This window comes from Morus notabilis, unplaced genomic scaffold, assembly GCF_000414095.1.
Source record: "Morus notabilis unplaced genomic scaffold, ASM41409v2 Scaffold1388, whole genome shotgun sequence".
Taxonomy (NCBI): Eukaryota; Viridiplantae; Streptophyta; class Magnoliopsida; order Rosales; family Moraceae; genus Morus; species Morus notabilis.
Window position 1 is genome coordinate 140,674 of NW_010362392.1, and position 21,289 is coordinate 161,962.

General features: G+C 31.8%; 1 protein-coding gene across 1 annotated transcript; it reads right to left on the reverse strand.

Moving 5' to 3' along the window:
* LOC21398446 (cytochrome P450 78A9) lies at positions 1–2,150 on the reverse strand. The gene is made up of 2 exons (XM_010101896.1): positions 1,098–2,150; positions 1–633 (listed from the first exon to the last, which is right to left on the reverse strand). Exons 1-2 carry the CDS (start codon positions 2,148–2,150, stop codon positions 1–3), a joined length of 1,686 nt encoding a protein of 561 aa, XP_010100198.1.
* Positions 2,151–21,289: the final 19,139 nt, after the last annotated feature.

Sequence of the window (21,289 nt, forward strand, 5' to 3'; positions counted from 1 at the left end):
TCATATGGTGCAGGTTCTCCGCCTAGGACGCACTTTCACAGCGAGAGGATTAGCCATTTCGCAAGAAAGCCTCAGCACCTCAGATAGGTCCACCGGGTTGCGGGCCGACCCGACCCACTCGAACTCGTGGAGCAAAGTCCCCACCCAGAAAGTCACGGTTGCCAACCCCAATGCCTTCCCGGGACAAGCCCTCCGACCCGACCCGAAAGGCGCGAGCCTCAGGTCGGACCCCATGACCGAAAACTCCACGTCAGATTCTCGGCGTGAGACGAATCTCTCTGGCTTGAACTCCAGTGGGTCCGGCCACACATGTGGGTCCCGCGTGATGGCCCACATGTTGACCATGGCTGTGGTCCCTGCGGGCACGTGATAACAGTCAACGACAGTGTCTATGATTGCCAAGCGGGCCCACGAGAGAAGGGGGCCCGGGGGGTGAAGCCTCAGGACCTCCTTCACTACAGCCGGGAGGTAGACCGTTGCCGCGATATCTGATTCAGTCAACGGCCGTGATCTTCCCACGACTCGGTCAAGCTCGTCGTGGACTTTTGATTGGATGTCCGGGTGAAGCACCATCCTTGCCAATATCCACTCGATCAAAACCGCCACAGTATCAGTTCCTCTGAATATCATCTCCTATATAAAACGAAAAAAAAATTTTGAAACAAGTTAACGACAATTTTTTATGATGTCCTATACTTCGTTTATGAAAAGAAAAAAGAAATGTCAAATGTGATATTGGAGAAAGCAATTCTTTACACACTTCTTATAAGTAGGTCAAATACTCAACTTATAATTACGTAAAGATACATTAATACGTTTGACGTGAAAATGTATAACCGGTCTCATTTGGTATTCTTCATGATAAGGGTATATTTTACGGTTGTGTAAAACTTGGTATATTTTCATACTTTTGATTCCGTTTGGTTCTAATAATCTGACAATTTTTGCCGATCACCACTAGTCAAAAGGCATAAAGTAGGGTTAAAACTGCGACATAGGTTCGATCGCATATTGTATAAAGAAATTTTTTAAGTAAACTTTCTCAACATGCATGTATAGAAAATAAAAAAAGTATCTTTATAGTTTTTGACACTTACCCAAAGAACTGCGATCATATCGTGGTCAGATATCTTATCAGGTCCATGAAGAGACAGAAGAACATCGACAAAATCATGATGGTTATTTCCGCCGGAATTATTATTATTGGCTCTATGTTCTTGAATAATCCGGCTCACGAACCGGTTCACTTTGGGAACCAGTTGGGAGCATCTGAACCGGATTCTCTGAAGGTCAAGAGAGCCAATCCAAGGAAGATGATCAGACCAATTAAGCTTTCCCAACAACTTATAACCTTCTTCGACGAGTCGACTCAGCTCGTTACTGTCAGCATTCCACGATCCCAACTCGTACTCACGTCCAAACACCGACCCCATCATGTTGTGAAGCGAGGCTTGCTTAAGCACATCTCTCACACAGAACCGCCCACGATCATGATCATCATGAATATCATAATCGCATGCAATATTGTTCTTAATCATGGCCACCATTTGGTCGGCGATCCGAAACCTCTGCGTCTCCGAGGCGGAGATTTGCTTCGGAGAGAACAGATGCGTCGCGGCGATTCGCCGGAGAGTTCGCCAGTAAACCCCGTAGGGTGCGAACCCGATCGCTCGGTTGAACATCAAGCTGTAGGCAGACTCCTTGATCGGACGGTCGGCGAAGGCCGAGCTGTTGAGGATCTCCCTCGCCACGTCGGGGTCGGACGTGATCACGACACGGGTCTCGCCGAGGCTGCAAGCCATGAGCCGCTTGGAGCCGAACTGCGCCGCCGCCGAGGCCAGCCGGCGGTGAGCCAAGTTAGCCATGAGGTGGAGGCTTCCGAGGATAGGGAATCCCCGGGGACCCGGAATAGTAGGGTTTGTAATGGCGGCGACGTTGGCGGTTGGAGTGATTTTACGTTTTCGCCCTCCGTTGTTCCACCGGTATCTTCCCCACGCCGGCCCGCCTGGGTGTGCCCAGTAGAGGATGGAAATGGCAAGCCAAGCCATGCACAAGAGGAGGATCAGGATGAGGGTACTTTGGGAAGAAAGGGCTTGGCATTTGGAGGCAAGAGCAAAAACCCAGAAGCTTTCTATGTTCTTTGTTTCCATGGCGGATCAAAGTAAAACTCTAAGACAAAACAGACCGTGTTTTCTAGGTAATATTAATGTTTTTGTGTAGGAGAGAGATGTGAAATTTCCTTTTTTGGGTTAAAACTATGAAGTGGGAGAAGTTGGTTTATATAGAGAGATTGGGAAGGACATAGATATGTTTGGTAGTAATTTTTAGAGTTCAAAATTAATTCTCTAGGTATCTACGTATGAAATTTGTGTTTGGCAAAAATTATAAAAAGTGATTCTTAAAAAATTTAAAAAAAAATTATAATCAAAATTAGAATTAATTTAAAAATAATTTTAATTTTTAAATTGTGCGACAATCATATACATTAAAGTAAAATTAATAAAACTTTCTTAATATCACTGGAATCAATAATTGTATAATTTCAATTTAATAAATACTAAGCTATTTTTATAACAACTATTTTTTTTAGCACAACTAACAATAACTTTTTTAAAATCTATATCACTACTAAACTGGTCCATAATAAACTATTAAATTAATCGGTAAATTGGTGATCTCTATAACGGAAATATCAGTAAGCGCCGCCATAGTAACATAACGGCAGTGTTTAAAATCAACGTTTTCATGATGTGACGTGTACATTTTTTTACGTCACACTTTATTATCAAAATAAAATAGATTGACTGACTTATAAGGAAAAAAAAAAAACATTATCTATATCTGATTTTTATAAGAATAGTTTATAAGTTATTTGGGATACGAGTCATATCGGTTTGTATATATTGCGGAAGGAATTATATGCATGTTATTAGTTTAATTATATATGGACATCATTGCAATTTTTTTATATGTATAAATTTCTTAAATACCTTATTATATAAATATCGTATACGTTGTACTAGTAGATTAAGGTTATGGAGCATGTTTTGAAATTAATTGTTTCAAAAGAGTGGTTTTAGAAAACAGAATATGAAAAATAAAATGTTGGTTTGATTTTTTCTTTCTTTCTTTTGGAAAGTATATATGTGTTTTGTTTTTGACTGACACACACACATATAAATATAATCATTATAATTTGTTTTGCTTTTCATAATTAATTAGGTCTTTGTTCTGACTGTTCATTGTTCAACATACTAGCTAGCAAATAATAGATTAAAATCAGAAATCCTTATGTTTGACGAGACTGGGAATTTATTAACACAAAAAATATTTGCAAGCTTCTTATAACAATAAATAAACATAGAACGTGAAGACCATGTTGAATATTGAAACAATATTTTTGGGTATTGATCATCGATTTTAACTTCTTGAAAATTTTGAGTTGGGAACTGTTTTGAGGTCAAATTGATTAAACAATACCATGCACAAGTTAAGAATATTAATTTCTCTGTTTTCTTTTCTTTTTCTAGTAACATATGATAGCATTAAGTAGATTTTGTTTTTCTTTTGATAGAAATGATTAATTAACTTCATATGAATTATTGTTCTCAAGTGTCCGATCAGCATCCAAGTGATATGAGTTTTACTATTTTTCTGCCTTATTCGCGCTCACGTGGTCCAACTTTCCCAAGGAAATCTTTTCTCAATTGATCCAAGAAAAAGAAAATCTTTCAGATTTTATTCAAAGTGATTTATTTATTTATTTTTTTTCAATTTTAACTTTTATGTTTTTAAGACTTGGTTCTCCTTCAAGGAAAAATAAAAAAACAAAACAAAACAAAATAAAAGTTGTATAGTTTTGCTTGGAGATTGTCACATTGCTGTCTGATGTATACACGTGTCACGATGATGCCATCGTGGCAACTGGCAAGTAAGAGCTGAGCCGTCTATGAGATGAGTGGTGAAAACCTTTAGTGGGCCCTGCCTATTATTTATTTGTCGCCACATTTCACATAAGACGCTACACGGTTGCATATATGGTTCGATTATGTTGGGATTCTATACTGATATCAAATCATATCAAAATCAACAAAATTAGTGTTCGAATTTAAGATAATTTGTCAAAAACAAATTTAATACATAATTTTTCATATATAAATTTAATATAATTTGATGAAATCTGATCGTTTTAAATTATTCTTTTTCCACTTTCTTTTAAAGAACTCTCCGCTTTATTTTTGTTAGTGTTTATAAATAGTAGTTGTTCACTTTAATTAAATTTATTATGTAAGTCAGTTAAAATTATTGTTTATGTCATAATCTTATTTATGTAAATAGTAACTTTAAATAGTAAGTACTATGTAAATAGTAACCGTAAATAGTGCCAAATTTTTTTATAAATAGAGCTTTAAGACTGTTTATTTTGTATACCTTTATAAGATTAATGAAACCGATCTCTCTCTCTATAGTTTCTCTTTCTAAAGTTTTTCTTCTTAGTTTTGCATTTACATAGTTTTCATAACACGTTATCAGCATGAACGTTCTATTCCTATTGCGATTGTCTACATTCATTAATTCAAAGAAAGGAAGCTTTGATCCAATTACAAGCATCTACCTTAAAGTAAAAAGAAAGTAAGTTCTAGCCCTAGTCCTTCTACAAGTTTCTACCATTGTTAGTTCAAGTGAAAGGTATGTAAATATACTCTATTATTTTATATTCACACAAAGAAGAGCTATGCCACCAACATATTATAATTTTGTAGTTATACACCATTCGAAAGGTTTACCGAGTAGTTTAGTGTGTTTGTATTCTCATAAATGGAAGGCTATGTCGCCTGCATATAATAATTTCTCATTGCATTTTCTGCATGCATATTGATATTCTCATTTGTTTATTTTTCTACATCATTTGAGGTATACAATTGTAATTTTTCTTCTACTTCTAACGGTAATATAACGGATTTTTACACAACTATTAACGACTATAAATGGCTAGTTTTTTTACTCTATAAAATGCATTTTTTCTTAACCCATACAATTCACTTCTCATCTTCTCTTCCCCCTTGTTAATATTTTTATCTTTCACCTCTCATCTTCTCTTCACTATTCTTAATATAATCTTCACGATATGACAAATATGATGATGATGTTTGTTATTTTAGTAGTCATTTTCTATACTTTTGCTCTTTTTATTGGAGATCATTCTCTACACAATTTTCAGTTTTCCTTGCAATACTCCTACTTGTAATGTTTTTCCTTTTATTTATTGCTATTATGATTAACATGTAATTTTAATTGTAATATCTATTGTAATAATAATACTGTGATTCTTATTTTATCGATGTTCTATTACACTTATCACCATATCAAATCTTGCCAAACTTGAGTTCGTTACACTGGACATCACGGGAAAGAATTAAATGTCTTGGATCATAGATGTAGAAATGCGTCTAGAGCCAGTAGGTCTAACCGATACCATCAAGGAAAATAATAACAAGTCATCACAAGAAAATGCGAAAGCAATGATTTTCCGTCGTAAACATCTTGATGAAGGCTTGAAATGCGAATACCTCACAGTTAAAGATCCACTTGTCATTTAGAAAAGTCTGAAGGAGTGATACAGCCACCAGAAAGAAGTCATACTTCCTGCCACTTGCGATGATTGGAACAATTTACATTGCTAAGATTTTAAAGAAGTTAATGACTACAACTTTACCATGTTTAGAATTGTTTCACAGCTGAAATTTTGTGGAGTAAATATCATAGATGGTGAAATGCTAGAGAAAACCTATGCCACTTTTCATGTGTCTCACATTACCTTACAACAACAATATCGTTTCCGCAATTATACGAAATTTTTTAAGCTAATCTCAGCTCTTTAAAAAACCATCAGTCTCATCCCACTAATTCAACAACATTTTCAGAAGTAAATGCTGCATTCTCTAAAAATCCAGGACGGCGCAAAATCGTGGTCATGGACGTGGTCATGGTCGAGGCCATGGTCGAGGATGTGGGTAGAAGTGGTTATTACAACCCCTCACAAAATGACATGATCTAGAAGAAGCGTCATGACAAAAGAAAAGATGTTGATGCAAGGTGTTCCTGGAATCCTGAAAATTTCTGTTATAGATGCAGTACTGAAGGATATTGGTCTAGAATTTGTCGAACACCGAAACATCTTTGTAAACTTTACAAGCATCCTTGAAGGAGAAAGAAAATGAAGTAAATTTTAATGAACACCACAATCTTATAAATGACTCAACCCATCTTAATGTCTCAGACTTCACAGATGACTTTACAGATAAGACTATTAGTGATAACTAGATAGATATATTATGCTTTTATGTATTTGCATTGCATTTTGTTTTTGTATTGGATCTGTTCTATGTATGTTGTACTTCTTTAGATAAAATCCTATGTTATGTATTTTCTTAAAATTCATGAAATTTTTATGATATTATTATTATTTTTGTGTGAAGCTTAATATGGATGGAGTTAAATTCAAAGTTAATATTGAGGATATTTGTATTTCAGATAGTGGTACAATGTACTCTATCCTAAAATCTAAAATGTACTTTTCTGATATAAAATCAATAAAGACAATAATCAATACAATATCAGGTCATGTAGATCCGGTTGAGGGGACTGGTAAAGTAAGTTTTGTATTGCCATACGGAATAATTTTTTCGTAAATGATGCTTTATTTTCACCAAAGTCTAAAAGAAATTTGTTGAGTTTCAAAGACATATATCTTCATGGATATAATACAAAATCTGAAATTGAAGGAAATGAAAAATATATGTATTTAACTACTAACGTATCAAGAAAGAAGTACATATTAAAAGACTTCCAAAACTCTCTTCGGGATTACATTACACACACACACACATATATATATATATATATATATATATGAGAGTCACTCATGGTAGTTAAAGAAGATTCCAAAATATTAACCCTATGGCATGACTGTTTGGGTTATCCTGGTTCAATAATGAAGCAAAAAATAGTGGAAAGTTCACATAGACATTCATTAAAAGGCTAGTAGATCTTTCAAGTAAACTGATTACAAGGCCTTCAACAACCAAAATTGAAATAAAATCATCTACATTTCTTGAACGCATTCAAGGTGATATATGTGTATCTATACACCCACCGTCCAGACCATTCTGATACTTTATGGTATTAATAGATGTATCCAGTAGATGGTCACATGTTTGCTTATTATCAACTCAGAATGTGACATTTGCGAGATTTCTTGCTCAGATAATTAAATTACGAGCACAATTTTTGGACTAATTATCAAGAAAGTTAGACTTGATAATGTTGGTGAATTCACATCTCAAGTATTTAATGATTATTGTATGTCCATTGTAATTATTATCGAACATCCTATTGCCCACGTACATACACAAAATGGTTTAGCTGAATCATTGATTAAACGCCTCCATGTTATTGCTAGACCATTAATAATGAGAACAAAGCTACCTATTTCTGTATGGGGTCATGCAATTTTACATGCTGAGGCATTAATTCGCATCAGACCAAGTGCTTATAATAAGTACTCCCCTTTACAACTGGCATTTGGTCAAGAACCAAATATCTCCCATCAAAAAAATTTTAGTTGTGCGGTATATGTATCAATTGCTCCACCATAACGCACAAAGAGGGGTCCTCAAAGAAGACTGGGAATATACATTGGGTATGAATCTCCTTCTATCATCGGATATGTTGAGCCTCAAACTGGTGATATTTTTACGACACGTTTCGCCGATTGTCATTTAATGAGGTAGTTTTTCCAGCATTAGAGGGAGAAAATAAATAGTTGAAAAAGGATTTCACACGGTGGGAACCATTATTGCTGCATCTTGATTCTTACACAAACTAATGTGAACTAGAAGTGCAAAAGATTATACACTTACAAAACTTGGCAAATCAATTACCAGTTCACTGATACAAAAAGGGTGACTAAATCATATGTACCAGCTGCAAATGCTCCCGCTCAGATTAAAATCCCAGAAAGACAATCTCAGAAAGAAGTCATTAATATGTCTAAAACACGCCTAAAGTGTGGTAGACCTATCGGTTTCAAAGACAAAAATCCTTGAAAAAGAAAAGTGACCAAATGAGTAAAATGACCTCGATTTGGAGAAAAGTGTTCCAAGAGAAACACAAAATAATACAAACAAAGAGATTCTCGGTATCGTAAAAAATTCTGAAGGTTTTGAGAATAGTGAGATCTCTATTGACTATATCAATACATGAGGATTATGAAATGAAAATGAAATTGAAAATATTGATGAAATATTTTTTTTTTCTCTATCGCATGTGAAATTATTAACGGAACTGAGGATGCTGAACTAAGATCCATTTTTGGATGCCAAAATAGGCACGATTGGATCAAATGGAAAGATGATATACATGCTGAGTTAAATTTGCTTAATAAGTGTAAAGTTTTTGGACCTATTGTCTTAACGCCTAAAGTCGCGAGACCTATGGAATACAAATGGGTTTTTGTACGAAACACAATGAGAAAAATGAAATTGTAAGGTATAAAGCTTGACTTGTTGCACAAGGTTTTCACAAAGATCCGAGATTGACTATGATAAAAAGGTATTCTCCTGTAATGGATGCAATAACATTCATATATTTAATCAGCCTAACCGTTTCTGAAAATTTAGAGATGTGTGTTATGAATGTTGTTACAGCTTATTTATACGGATCGCTTGATAGTGATATTATATGAAAATTCCTGATAGATTTAAGATTCCTGAAGAACTAAATTCAAAACCAAAAGATATATCTTGATTACGTTACAAAGATCATTATATAGGTTGAAGTAATCCGGACGCATGTGGTATATTCGCTTAAGCGAATATTTATCAAAAGAAAGGTATGTGAATAATCCCATATACCTATTTGTTTTTATTAAGAGAACAACATCTAGTTTTGTTATAATCATATCGGTGTCTATGTTGATGATTTGAACATCATTGGAACTCATAAAGTCAAGTCTCAAACTGGAACATTTTGATTATCTTTAAAGAACATTTGATTTGGGATTAATTTATCCACATAAAGCTAAGTCTCAAACTGGATATGTGTTCACATGTGGAGGTACTGCTGTTTCATGACGTTTACAAAAGTAAACACTTATTGCTACTTCTTCAAATCATGCCGAAGTTATTACACTTCATGAAGCAAGTCGAGAATGTATATGGCTGAGGTCTATGACTCAACATATGTAAGAAACTTGCAGACTATCAATCAGTAAAAATCTAACAGTATTATTTGAAGACAATGCAGCATGTGTCACTTAAATAAAGGAAGGTTACGTCAAAAGTGATAGAACGAAACACATGCCCCCGAAGTTCTTCTCATACTCCTAAGAGCTCGAAAAGAATAAAGATATTGATATTCAATACATTTGATCAAATGACAATGCACTAGATCTTTTCATAGAGGCACTTCCCACTACAACATTCAAAAAGCATATCCATAGTATTAGGACGCGTCATCTGTGAGATTTATAAGGAAGGCCTATCTGAGGAGGAGTTTACGTGGCTGTACTCTTTTCCCCTTATTATGGTTTTATCCCACTAAGTTTTTCTGATAAAGTTTTTACTGACGTAGCATAAACACGTATAGATAAATGATGTACTTTTTTTTCCCTTTGCTATGGTTTTTATCTCACTGGGTTTTTCCTAGTAAGGTTTTTAATGATGTATCATGAATGGTGGAATCTAATGGGGAGCGTTATGAATAATAGTTGTCTACCTCAGTCAAAGTTACTATGCAAGTCAGTCAAAGTTACTGTTCATGTCAGAATCTTACAGTGCAAATAGTTACCGTAAATAGCAAGTACTATACAAATTGTAACAGTGAATATTACTGAAAGTTTTCTTATAAATAGAGCTTTAAGGCTCTTCATTTTGTATACCTTCACAAGATTAATGAATCTCTCTCTAATGTTTTTCTTCTTAGTTTTACATTTTCTTAGTTTTCATAACAGCTAGTAATTAATAGATTTTTCATTTATAGTGCAAACGTCTAAAATCTTGATGCCTCTAATGTGAATATGATAAGGGCATACCTCTAATGTGAATGTGATAGGGGCTAGTAGCAGAGCTATAACTTAACCTCGAAGGTAGCTCCTTTAAATTTTTACCCCAATAAAATATCCATAAGTAGAAATTCGGGATTTAACGACTGTTAATAATTATCGTTAAACGATTAGACGATAGTTAGGAGAATCATCATCTAATCGTGAGTCATTGTCTGTAAGATATAACCGACATTAAACATTAGACAATAGTTTAAATAAAAAACGACATCTAAAATATTCTCAAAATGTCAAATTTGGCGGTTACGGAGCACATTAGACGACAGTTTCTTCAGAAATCATTGTTAAAATTGAGTACATAACGATAGTTTCTTCAAGAAACCGTCTTTGTATGTGAATATGCACAAAAAATAATGCTATTTTATTTTTTTTCCCACAGGTTGGCCTATTAATCCCGTGTTTTATCAACATTTTGGCCACATTTAACATAACTCATATAACATCAAAAGTATTACAAATATAACATAAACATATATTACATTTTCAATTCCAAATGTATACAATAAGTTATAACATTTGTCATCTTACAAAATGTGCCCATTCTTTTATAACTTGTACCAAATGCTAATTCTATTATATCACACATATACCGTAAGACGAAGAAGTCGCATTCTTTGTGCCCCTCTTGTGTTAAAATTTGTTGAATTACTAAAATTACTCAATATTTCATTTAGATATTCTTTTAGTTCAAGTAATTTAATGAATGGAATTATATGCATGAACACTTACCTTTGGTATAAGAAATTTTGTTAACCCGTCATCATGGCAGTCAAACTCAAGGATTGTTTGGGCCTTCCAAGTATGCAACACACTAATAAATGATGAAACAATATCTATACATTATTAAAAGAATAATATACATTAGTTGTTCCAATGTAATAAATAATGCTAAACTTACAGAACAATCATCCTTTTGAAGTCTGGGTGCGGTTTTTTTCGGTGGTCACTTGTGTCTACTTCAACTTCTTTTATTTTCCAGCTTTTTTCCTTGATGGCAGTTTGGGTGAAATCTCAATGAAGGGAGAGAAAAAGACAGAGAGAGAGAGAGCGGCGCGAGTTTGTGTTCGGGGGGTCTGGGTTAAGGGTTTTGATATTTTTAATTTAGGAAATTGCACCTATATTAGACGACAGTTTGCGAAAAAATCGTCGTCTGAGATATTATATTTAATGATGGTTTTATCCTCAGTGCCAGCTGTAAAAATTTTGTCAGGGGGATCAATGCCGGTTTTTCATAAAAATCGTCGTTAAATATGCGACGTTAAATATCCCTTTTTTATAGCGATCCTTGTTAATTTTTTCTTTAGTTTGCCCCCTAGTTCTAATTATGACATTTATATAGATTTGGTAAAAGATTTCTATAACAACGCAAATTTTGACTTTCTAGTATATTCATATATTTCAAACTTAAAATCTCAAATGAATAAAAAAATCACCTATACTACTATATGAATTCATAAATTTGTGGACTCTTAACTTTAAAAAGTGAAATATAAATCTTCAAGCTTAATTCATTTGGATATAGAATATATATATATATATATATATATATGAATATAAATCTTGTTGAGGAAAGAATTATGAATCGCACTTGTTGTTGTGTTGATATTTGATAAAGCTATTGGAGGGATCAAATTCCATATTCACTGGGTCAAGGTTAGAAAGGAATTATGAGTAAGAGTACTTATGTTTTGTTGTCTCTAATGCAAAATATGATTTATTTATGCACCAATCAGATTGTAAAGAAAGATGCTAGGGATATATATATATATATATTTATATATTTATATTTATATGATCCATGCAGATTTTTTTTTTCAAGTGTTGCTGGACAGTCATAATCAAATGCCCTCGAGGAAATGACATAATGGTGATGTTATATAGGAAGTATTGCCAAATAAATAAATAAAATTAAAAAGAACAGAACAGAAAAAAGACCACATGGCACTCCATAAAATGATGGGTCACTTGCACTTCAAGGTGGGACCCACTTGAAAGGGCCTTCCGACCGCTGGTCCCAGGTGGTCAAAATCTCGGATGATTATTGGAATATATATGGACATGGTAAAAAGCTTCATGATGTATGAATCAATGTTGTTGTAGACAAAGAGGGACAAGCATAATCTAGTACATGATAGCCCATTGCGTTTCCAAATATTTTCTTAATACACTTTTCCATACAAAAAAAGGAAAGAAAATAAGGAATATTTCTTAATATGGGTTTTGCCATTAGCATCTCTCTTATTCAAGTACAACTTTATATATAATTTTGCTCTAGTTCTTTTTCTCCCTTCTGATTTTTTTTTCTTCATTCTTTCTTAATTTATTGGCAACTTTGGCTTTGGATTCTTCTGAAATAGCTATTGTTAAGGAAGATTAATCAAGAATGGGCTTAGTGGATTCTTTTTCTGAAGCTACTAGGGTATAAATTTATAATGACTAATCTTTTTGTTATCTTAAGTTCAGCACTCGCAGCCTATCATTGGACGTATTTTTATGGATCTATTATTGCTTTCCCATGATCACTTGACCAAAATAGTCGAAGTTGCACGCAATAAAGATTCGAAAGAAAGCAAATGCATTGGCCATCATACTAAAATTTAATCTATAATTTAAAATTAGGTTGAGTTATTATAAAACGGGACAAACTAAGAATTTAAGAAGAGAGAAAGTACAAATTTATAAAATTTTCCATTAAAATTAAAAAAAAATTCCAGATTAGTCGGCCACCTCGGCAGTAGATGCGTCCACCCCTGATATCGATTGTTAGAATATCAAAACAACATAAGTTAATGAGAAAGAAAACTTAAGAGCTCAAATCCTTCGCTTTATTTAACATTCTTGCATTTCATTTAATTTTATAATCAGGATTTATGAACGTTTTGCTGGATTCAAGTTGCGTAAATTTCAAGTGTTGGTTATGATTTTCGATATTGGCATTCAGTACAGCAATTGATTCTACATGACCCTGCATATAGGTTTCTAATTGGTGAAATTTTTTTTTTTCCATTGGATTTTGTCTTTATAGGGTTTTAACCCTACAAGTAGAAGAATATATCTTTTAACTAATAAGCTCGAATTAGTTAATGGTTTCCTTCTATTTAGGTTGGGTTTGTAAGCTTTTTCGACGTATTTTGTTTTGTGTTGCCCTCATGGCTATTCCTTTTCCTTTTATTTTAACTATATTTTTGTTTTCATTTTACGAAATTGAGTGGGGAACTACGAGGCTAATAAAAACCTAGATATATAATATACATTAAACATGTATATATGAAATATATAATGTACTATGTTCATAATTATATCTAAAACCCCCATAAAAATTAAAAATCTAAGCGAAAGTCTCCACTAAAATTTTGTCTTAGTTATTAGCTTCCATAATAAAAATTCTTGACTCTGTCAGGTTGGTTTGATTTCCCAAAAATTTTGAATATGGTCTTACAAACAATTAAGGGTGGGGTGTCAAATATTTGGTCTTTCAAATTGTGGAGTTGGCCGAATTAATATTAGGGGAATTGCCTGGGGTGGCCAATTTTGGCTATCCAATTAAATTAATATCCGCTGTTTTCAGTTTTTTTTTAAAAATGGCTGAAGTTTAAAAACTGATAATTATTGGGGATACTTTAAATTTGACTATCTCTTCCCTGTATCCATTTCTCTTTCTCCTTTCTTCTCTCTTTACCCAACTCCAGTGATTCACGAATGACGAAACTAACATCATCACTTTCTTTGAGTTTATGCAATTTAAACCAGCTAATAGCTAATTTATAAAATTGGGGTCATTTACTTTAAATTTATAGTCCTTTAAAGCGGCCATTTGTGCTGGAATCTTTTATTATTATTTCAAAACACATATTAAGAATATAAACGCTTAACAACATACGCCATATGCATATCCGATAAAATTTTCAGAATTTTTGTTCTGGTATAACCAATACCACCCCAATGTGTCTTATATATGAAGATAATCTCTCAACTTCATAAACGACTGGTATATGGAGATTATCATATCGGAAAGAATAATATTAGGAACACCAATTCAAATTTTAATTTTAGTGTATCAACTGACGTGGCATATGAGTTATCATATTTTTATTGGTACATGTAATCTTTTATTATTAATTTATATGGTAATGTTTTAAACACTCATCAATATAAAAATGACAACTCATATACCACATCAATTGATACACAAAAGTTGAGATTTAAGTTGGTGTCCCAAGCATTATTTCGTTGCTTCGTGGATGATATATATGCCAAGGTTCCTAGCACATGAAAGATGACATTGTCATATATGGACGCATTAATGTGACATGAAGTTATCTAGTTATAAATGCTACTAATCTCATCTAAATATTGTTGTAAAGTAGCACTTGTAGTGACTTGTCTTTTCTCTTTGAAAGAAGTTGCGAATAGATCTTGATAGAAGAAGGTGAGTGATCTTGTATGTACTCAAAGATATGTACACATCACAACAAAAACACACAGTATATTCCTTCAAAAAAAATTATTTTTTGTATATATAGTTAATTTTGATGCTTTTTAAATGTTTTAATTATTTTTTTTTAAAAATATCTTTTAAGGCCGGTACTTTTGTCCTTCTATTTTTTGCTCAAATATGGGCTAAGGGAAGAAATTAAAATTTATATTTTAAACATAAAAAAGGATATTATATAACTATAGTTTCAATAAATTGAGGAAAAAAATTTAAGTAAAAAGTATGTTTATATAATATTTAAGTACCCCTACATAAAATTAACATTTTTTTCACAGTCAAAGTTATAATTTGTTTACATACAAAACCACAGAAGAAACTAATTATTAAGGCGCTTTACTTCTCTAAATTTGAATAAACAAAAAATATAAAATTTATAAATTACATTATTCGCACTTTTATAGCAACGCGTTGCATGTAAACGAATTATAACTGCCAGTCATATATATATAGTAGAACATGCGGATGCTTGCATGTGTGTATAATGCATACATAATATATTAAAATTATACGGTAATTGTAGTAAATAAAACATTTTAAAGACTAAATTAAATAAATAACATATTTTAAAACTATTTTAAGTAAACAACAATTTACCGTGTAAATGTTTCATTTACGACTAATAAAAAATAATTTACCTGGTAAAAATCTTCATTTACATAAAAAAATCTTTTTACCAATCGTAAAAATAAATTTACATGGAATTTTTTTTTTTTTACTAATCGTAAATAAAATATTTACACAATAAATTACTATTTACTTTAAATGATTTTGAAATATATTATTTACTTAACTTAGTTTTAAAAATCTACTATTTACTACATTCTCCCTTTATTATATTTGGTAGAGGGCCTGATATATGATAGGCTGTTTATAAGGTAGAGTACCAAATCTAAAACTAAAATGCTTTAACCTATTTCATATGGGTTGTCCTCTCTTTTTATTTTATTTTTAATATATATATATATATATGTTAGTACCGGTTTTAGTCTTTTAATAATTTATAAGACAATATGAATAATGTAGAGACATAAAATAAAAGAACACGAGAGAAATGGTATCGCGGTTCGGTAACACCCTACTCCGCGGGGCCACGCCCAGATGATGAACAATCCACTAAGAACTCTTTTACAATTCAATTGGACTTAATCTACCCGAGACTCCCTCTCTAAGAAGACGCCTATGAACTTGCAATTTCCCAATATACTTGAACAGCGAGATCCCCTTGACTTTTTAACATTGGAATCCCTCCAACAAATTTTTTCTCCCGAAAAACACTCAAATCATCTCACTCAATACAAGTGCTCACCCCTGTCTCACAACCCAGCAAAAAACTCATCAAGAGACGTTTTATTACTCCAGAGACTCTTTCAATAAATAAGCAAACTGTGAATAGCTTGACACATCTTCAATTAATTCACTGAACCACATCTGTTACAGATCTTGTTGCAACAACACTGCAACATAGCTGTTACGGCCAACTTTTTCAAAACCAGACGAATCAATCTTCTTTAATTCTGAAATCTTCCCAAAATTGATAAACGAACCTGGACACGTTTTTAGGCAACATAGGAAGATCATCCAGCTATGAAATCTCAATCAAGAATCAATCAAATCAATTTTTCATCTTTGAATCAATGGTTGACTTAGAAAAATAGAAACTAAAACAAGTTTCTGGATTTTTTGAAACCTGCCAAAAGAAACTTGCCAGCTGCATAGACATTTCCAAACGCAATCATCCCAGCAAAACATTCCCAAAATAATGCCAATCAAATCCGATTATAATCAATACACAAATTGGGAAACAAATCCCAACAATATATATATATATATATATATAATCACATTCTAATAACAAGAAGAATTAATACAAAAACAAAAAAGTTCAGAACCAGCTAAAAGATAACGTACAATACAATAGAAATCATTCGTTGAATTTTTATTTCCCTCAGCAGTTCTAGATTGGGAATAGCGGCATATATAGATAGCTTTCACGCTAAAGAAGACGCACAATATAATACAAAAGTTTTTAGAACACATAAAATCGCACAAATAGCTTTCACACTAATGAAAACGCAATACGCAATGCATTTATAACTATCAATTAGTATCTTGAGATTAGTTAGCATAGCGTACTATATACTATAATTTGTTGTAGCTTCTATATAAACCAATGATTCTAGAAAACTGTTATTATAATTTAAATCATGATTGACCTTAGTATAAATTCATACACACACACAAAAATATACATTCTCACATATATAGTTTTCATTACATCATACTTAAATTCAATGTTTTCAGAAATTTAGTGTGCAGTCCTTGTTTAAGTATTCTTAAGAAAAACACGTCTTATTCAATAAAATTAGTCTGGTCTTCGTAGGAATCTCTTTCACTTATAAAATTCCGAGCTAATTGGATTAATTCTTCAACAACTCTATCAACAAAAGATTACCTCAATATTGTTATATCTTAGAGTACAACAGCGACACGGCAAAACTTCAGTAGCACATCACATTAATCGGAATTACTCGTTTTATTAATTTATTATACGACAAATATTATAGATGAGAACTGTGCGTGTGTTTTTTTGATTAAAATTTGTGCTCTCACTAATGCGGTTATTTTTCATTAAGATTCAGATCAATTGTCCAAATTTTAATGTACTAAATATGGTCTAACCAATTATATTATATCACGTCATTAAATGAACTCAAATATTAAAACGTGAAAAAAATTTAAATTTTTAAATAACGTAACATAATATGATTAATTAGACACTATTTAAAATATCAAAAATTAAACATGTGATTTGAGTCATTTTCAGGACTATATGTCATAGCCTTGTTTTCTTATTTGCAATTAGTTAAGTCAAGATTAATTAATTAGTGGACTAGTCTTTCCCACTAGCTAGTGCAAGTACAGAAAATATATATGTTTTTATCGGGTTTAATTTTATAAAATCATCGGGGGCTTAGTGCCAGGTCTCATTCTAGGGTCGAAATTCGTTTATTCATTCAAATCTGAATATTTTATAATTTTTGTGTTTTTTTAACCTTATATTCACTGTCCTTTTGAGAAACTTTTAAGAGTCTATACAAATTAAATTGCACAAGTTGCCAGGACGCATATTTACTATTGTAGTAGTGAATTATTATTTTGACGACTAAAAGATACAAAGTTAATTCAAAGATTTTGCATGCGCAAATAATTTAATGCGATAATGTTTTTCTATTTTTGGTTTCTAGCGAAGCAAAAAGGTAGATATTGCCAAAAAGGCTCCCTTGCATCCGGTTATGATGAAGAAACATTTGTTCATTTCGATAGTTATAAAGCTCTCTGACTAGCAAATATTTTTGGGGCAAATATTTTTTAATAATATTAGAACACGATAATTAAAATTTTTAATGGACATGACTTTTTAATTGATGTGATATAATATTTAACTGACATGATATTTTAAATGACATATTATGATAGTATTAGAGTAACATAAAAAAGGACAATAATAAAAGGACACATGGCTTAAATTTACTAAACGGCAGGTGAGGAGGACAATAATAAAAAGACACTTAACTTAAATTCACCAAACCGCAAGTGGGGAAGCATATCTTATAAATGAATTATCGTCCAAGTAAAAGGGAGGAATATATTAAAAGAAAAGGAAAACAAAACATATGCGCAAGTAATCAAGCACTTATTCTTTTCGGGGGGGAAAAAACAAAGTAAAGAAGCACTTGATAACCGATTTGTTTCCCAACCAATTCATGCACAGTTACTTTCCATCCAAAATAATAATTGATCAGTTGACTCATGTGTGATCTTTCCAATTTGTGAATGCCTCAGAGTCAGATGATTGGCGATGAAGCAAATTATAACTTGTAGTGGATGTGTCACTCAGTCACGAGGAAAAATTTTAGATTCTGAATGAGTTGGATGACAGCTAAAGATTCGGAAATTGATTAAAGATAAGGTATTATGCTGAAAAAGTGTTTTAGCCAAAGAACCATATTTTCATGTTTGGCTGTCTATATAATTAGACATATTTGACGAGGCTTTCCCCCTCTTTTTGCGTCCGCAGGGCATAGTTGATTGATGTTTTTTTTAATTTTTTAATTTTTTATTTTTAAGAGCAACTTGTATTCAAACGGAAACAGATAAACATACAGTACAATACAAGACTAATGATCCGATAGAAAGACGGATGTACACCTAAGACCCGAGAACAATAGATAATCTCGGCACACTAAGATCGAGCACACCTCATGCTGTATTTGAAAAAATCCCTCCTATCAAAATAAACTTCTGAGCGCTGTAGGGACAAAACACTAACCTCTATTCAAAGGGGACATTAGCATCATGACACAGACAAGAACCTAACTTGATCAAACAATTCACACTGTTGGTGAACAACTCAACCGAGTAGGAAACATAACCAAAGTAAACAGTGGGAAACCACATCATATATTATATGTTATATGATGTAGCGCGAAGATAACTGGCTGACTGAATATCAGCAGACATCCGCTGGCCTACCACCAATCGACCGCTGGGACAAGGAGTTGAAGATGAAAGTTGACTGATTTAATTCAAATTGAAAATTTAATTTATTTTAGTTGTTTCCCAATATCTACTCTATTTTTATTTCTAATTATTTTGAATTTTAAAATTAAGATACTTAGGATTAGTTTCAGTTTCTTTTTAAATTTGTTTCCTTTTCTATTTTGAATTGTAGTCCGGGCAACCTTAGTTTGTTATTTTAATTCCTTCAGCAATTAATAAAATTCCACATAAGTTTTCTCAATTTCCAATTATTTTTGTATTCTATAGAATCAACAAGTTATTGATGTCTATTTTCTTAGTATTCCTGGGTGAATTAACATATTTATAAAAGTATTATTTTTCAGTATTTCGATTGAATCAACGAGTTTTTCAATATTTTATGCGAATCAACAAATAATAAAAATTTATTCTTTTTTCTTTTTTTGTTAAACGCTTTCTCTACGTCAGTTAATCACTAACTTTTAAAGCGTTTTGGCTCAACTGCTTTAAGTATTCAATATATTGAAATTGTTTTAACTTAGCCAGTCTGTCCATTTGACTTTTAAAGTTTCAATGAAGAAAAGTACGAAAGGATCATGCATGGTTTCAGGAGTTAATTTTGTATTTTATATGTTAATGAATTGCTATTAGGAACAAAATCATGTATTTCTTCTCGTGAGATTTTAACCGTGGAAGAACTAATTTAGGATAATAGATTGAGAACTTGTTTTGGAACATTTTAATAGCTAGTTCAAGGATCAAAATATGATTTGATCTATAATTCAGAGACTAAAATGAGTTTTACACAAAAAAGAAAAATATCGACAATAATGGGGATAACGAAAACATCTTCCCAATTTTATTAGACTTCACAGCCTGATCAGCAAAAAAAAAAAAAAATAATAATAATAATAATAATAATAAGTGGCCGTGAAGTAAACCAATCTCTTTCGGTATATGTACAATGCTGAAGCATGATTATGAAAATCTTTCCCGTGGTCTTTAATCAAAATGTCAAAATTTATTCTGGGATTATTACCACCGATCCCCTCAAATTTTAGAGTCATTCTTAATTTACTTCATGAATTTTGAAAACTCCCATTTTACCTCATTTTTAAATTATTCTCACTTAACTCTTCTATTATAATTTTTGTTAAAATCAAACAAAAATGAGAGTTTAAGTGTAGTCATGTAGTTTTTATCTATTTGTTTTTAACAGAAATTCAAATAAAAAGACCAGGTGACTTCATTACTCTCTTTTTCTATCTGTTTTTAATATAAATTACAACAAAATGGATTAAGTGGGAACAATTCAAAATTTAAAGACAAAGTGGGAGTTTTTAAAGTTTAGATGATAAATTGAGAATGGCCCTAAAGTTCAAAGGTCACTAGTGATAATAATCCTTGTCAAAAGTATAAAACTATTCCATGTATTCTTTTAGTTAGATATATAATATATCCTTAATGTGCTTCTCTTATCACACAAAATCTACACCTCAGTTAAATTTAGGCCCATTTAATTTAGGGAGAATAAAGTAAATAACAGATTTTTGAAACTAAATTAAGTAAATAGTAGATTTTATAAATGAATCATTTACCTCATAAATAATTCATTTACTACTAGTAAAAATATTTTTTTCATATAAATTTTCTTTTTATTATTGGTAAATAGATTTTTTCACATAAATTGCTATTTATTTTAAATAATTTTAAAATTTACTATGTACTTAATTTAGTTTTAAAAATATATTATTTACTATAATTTCCCTTTAAGAATTTATGGACTGAAACCCATGATTTAATTCTGCTATAATATTTTTAATCACGAGTAAAAAGACTTTTTTTTCCCCTTACATATAAGAAACAGCGCCGTTAGTTTTACATACAACTATATATCAAGTGCTATCAACAAAAATAAAACTTTTTGAAAAAATCAAAAAAGTTTATTATTCTTAAGTGAAGAAATTACTCGGAGATCAAACTTACTAGTTTTGGGATTGTTAAATAATTTATTTTATGAAAAATAATTAACTTTTTTTTTTGAGTTTCTCTAATAAGACTATAAAAAATGAACTACTGATAAATCTATATTTTCAGCTGTCAGATCTCTATTAATAATTGGCTGTTAATTT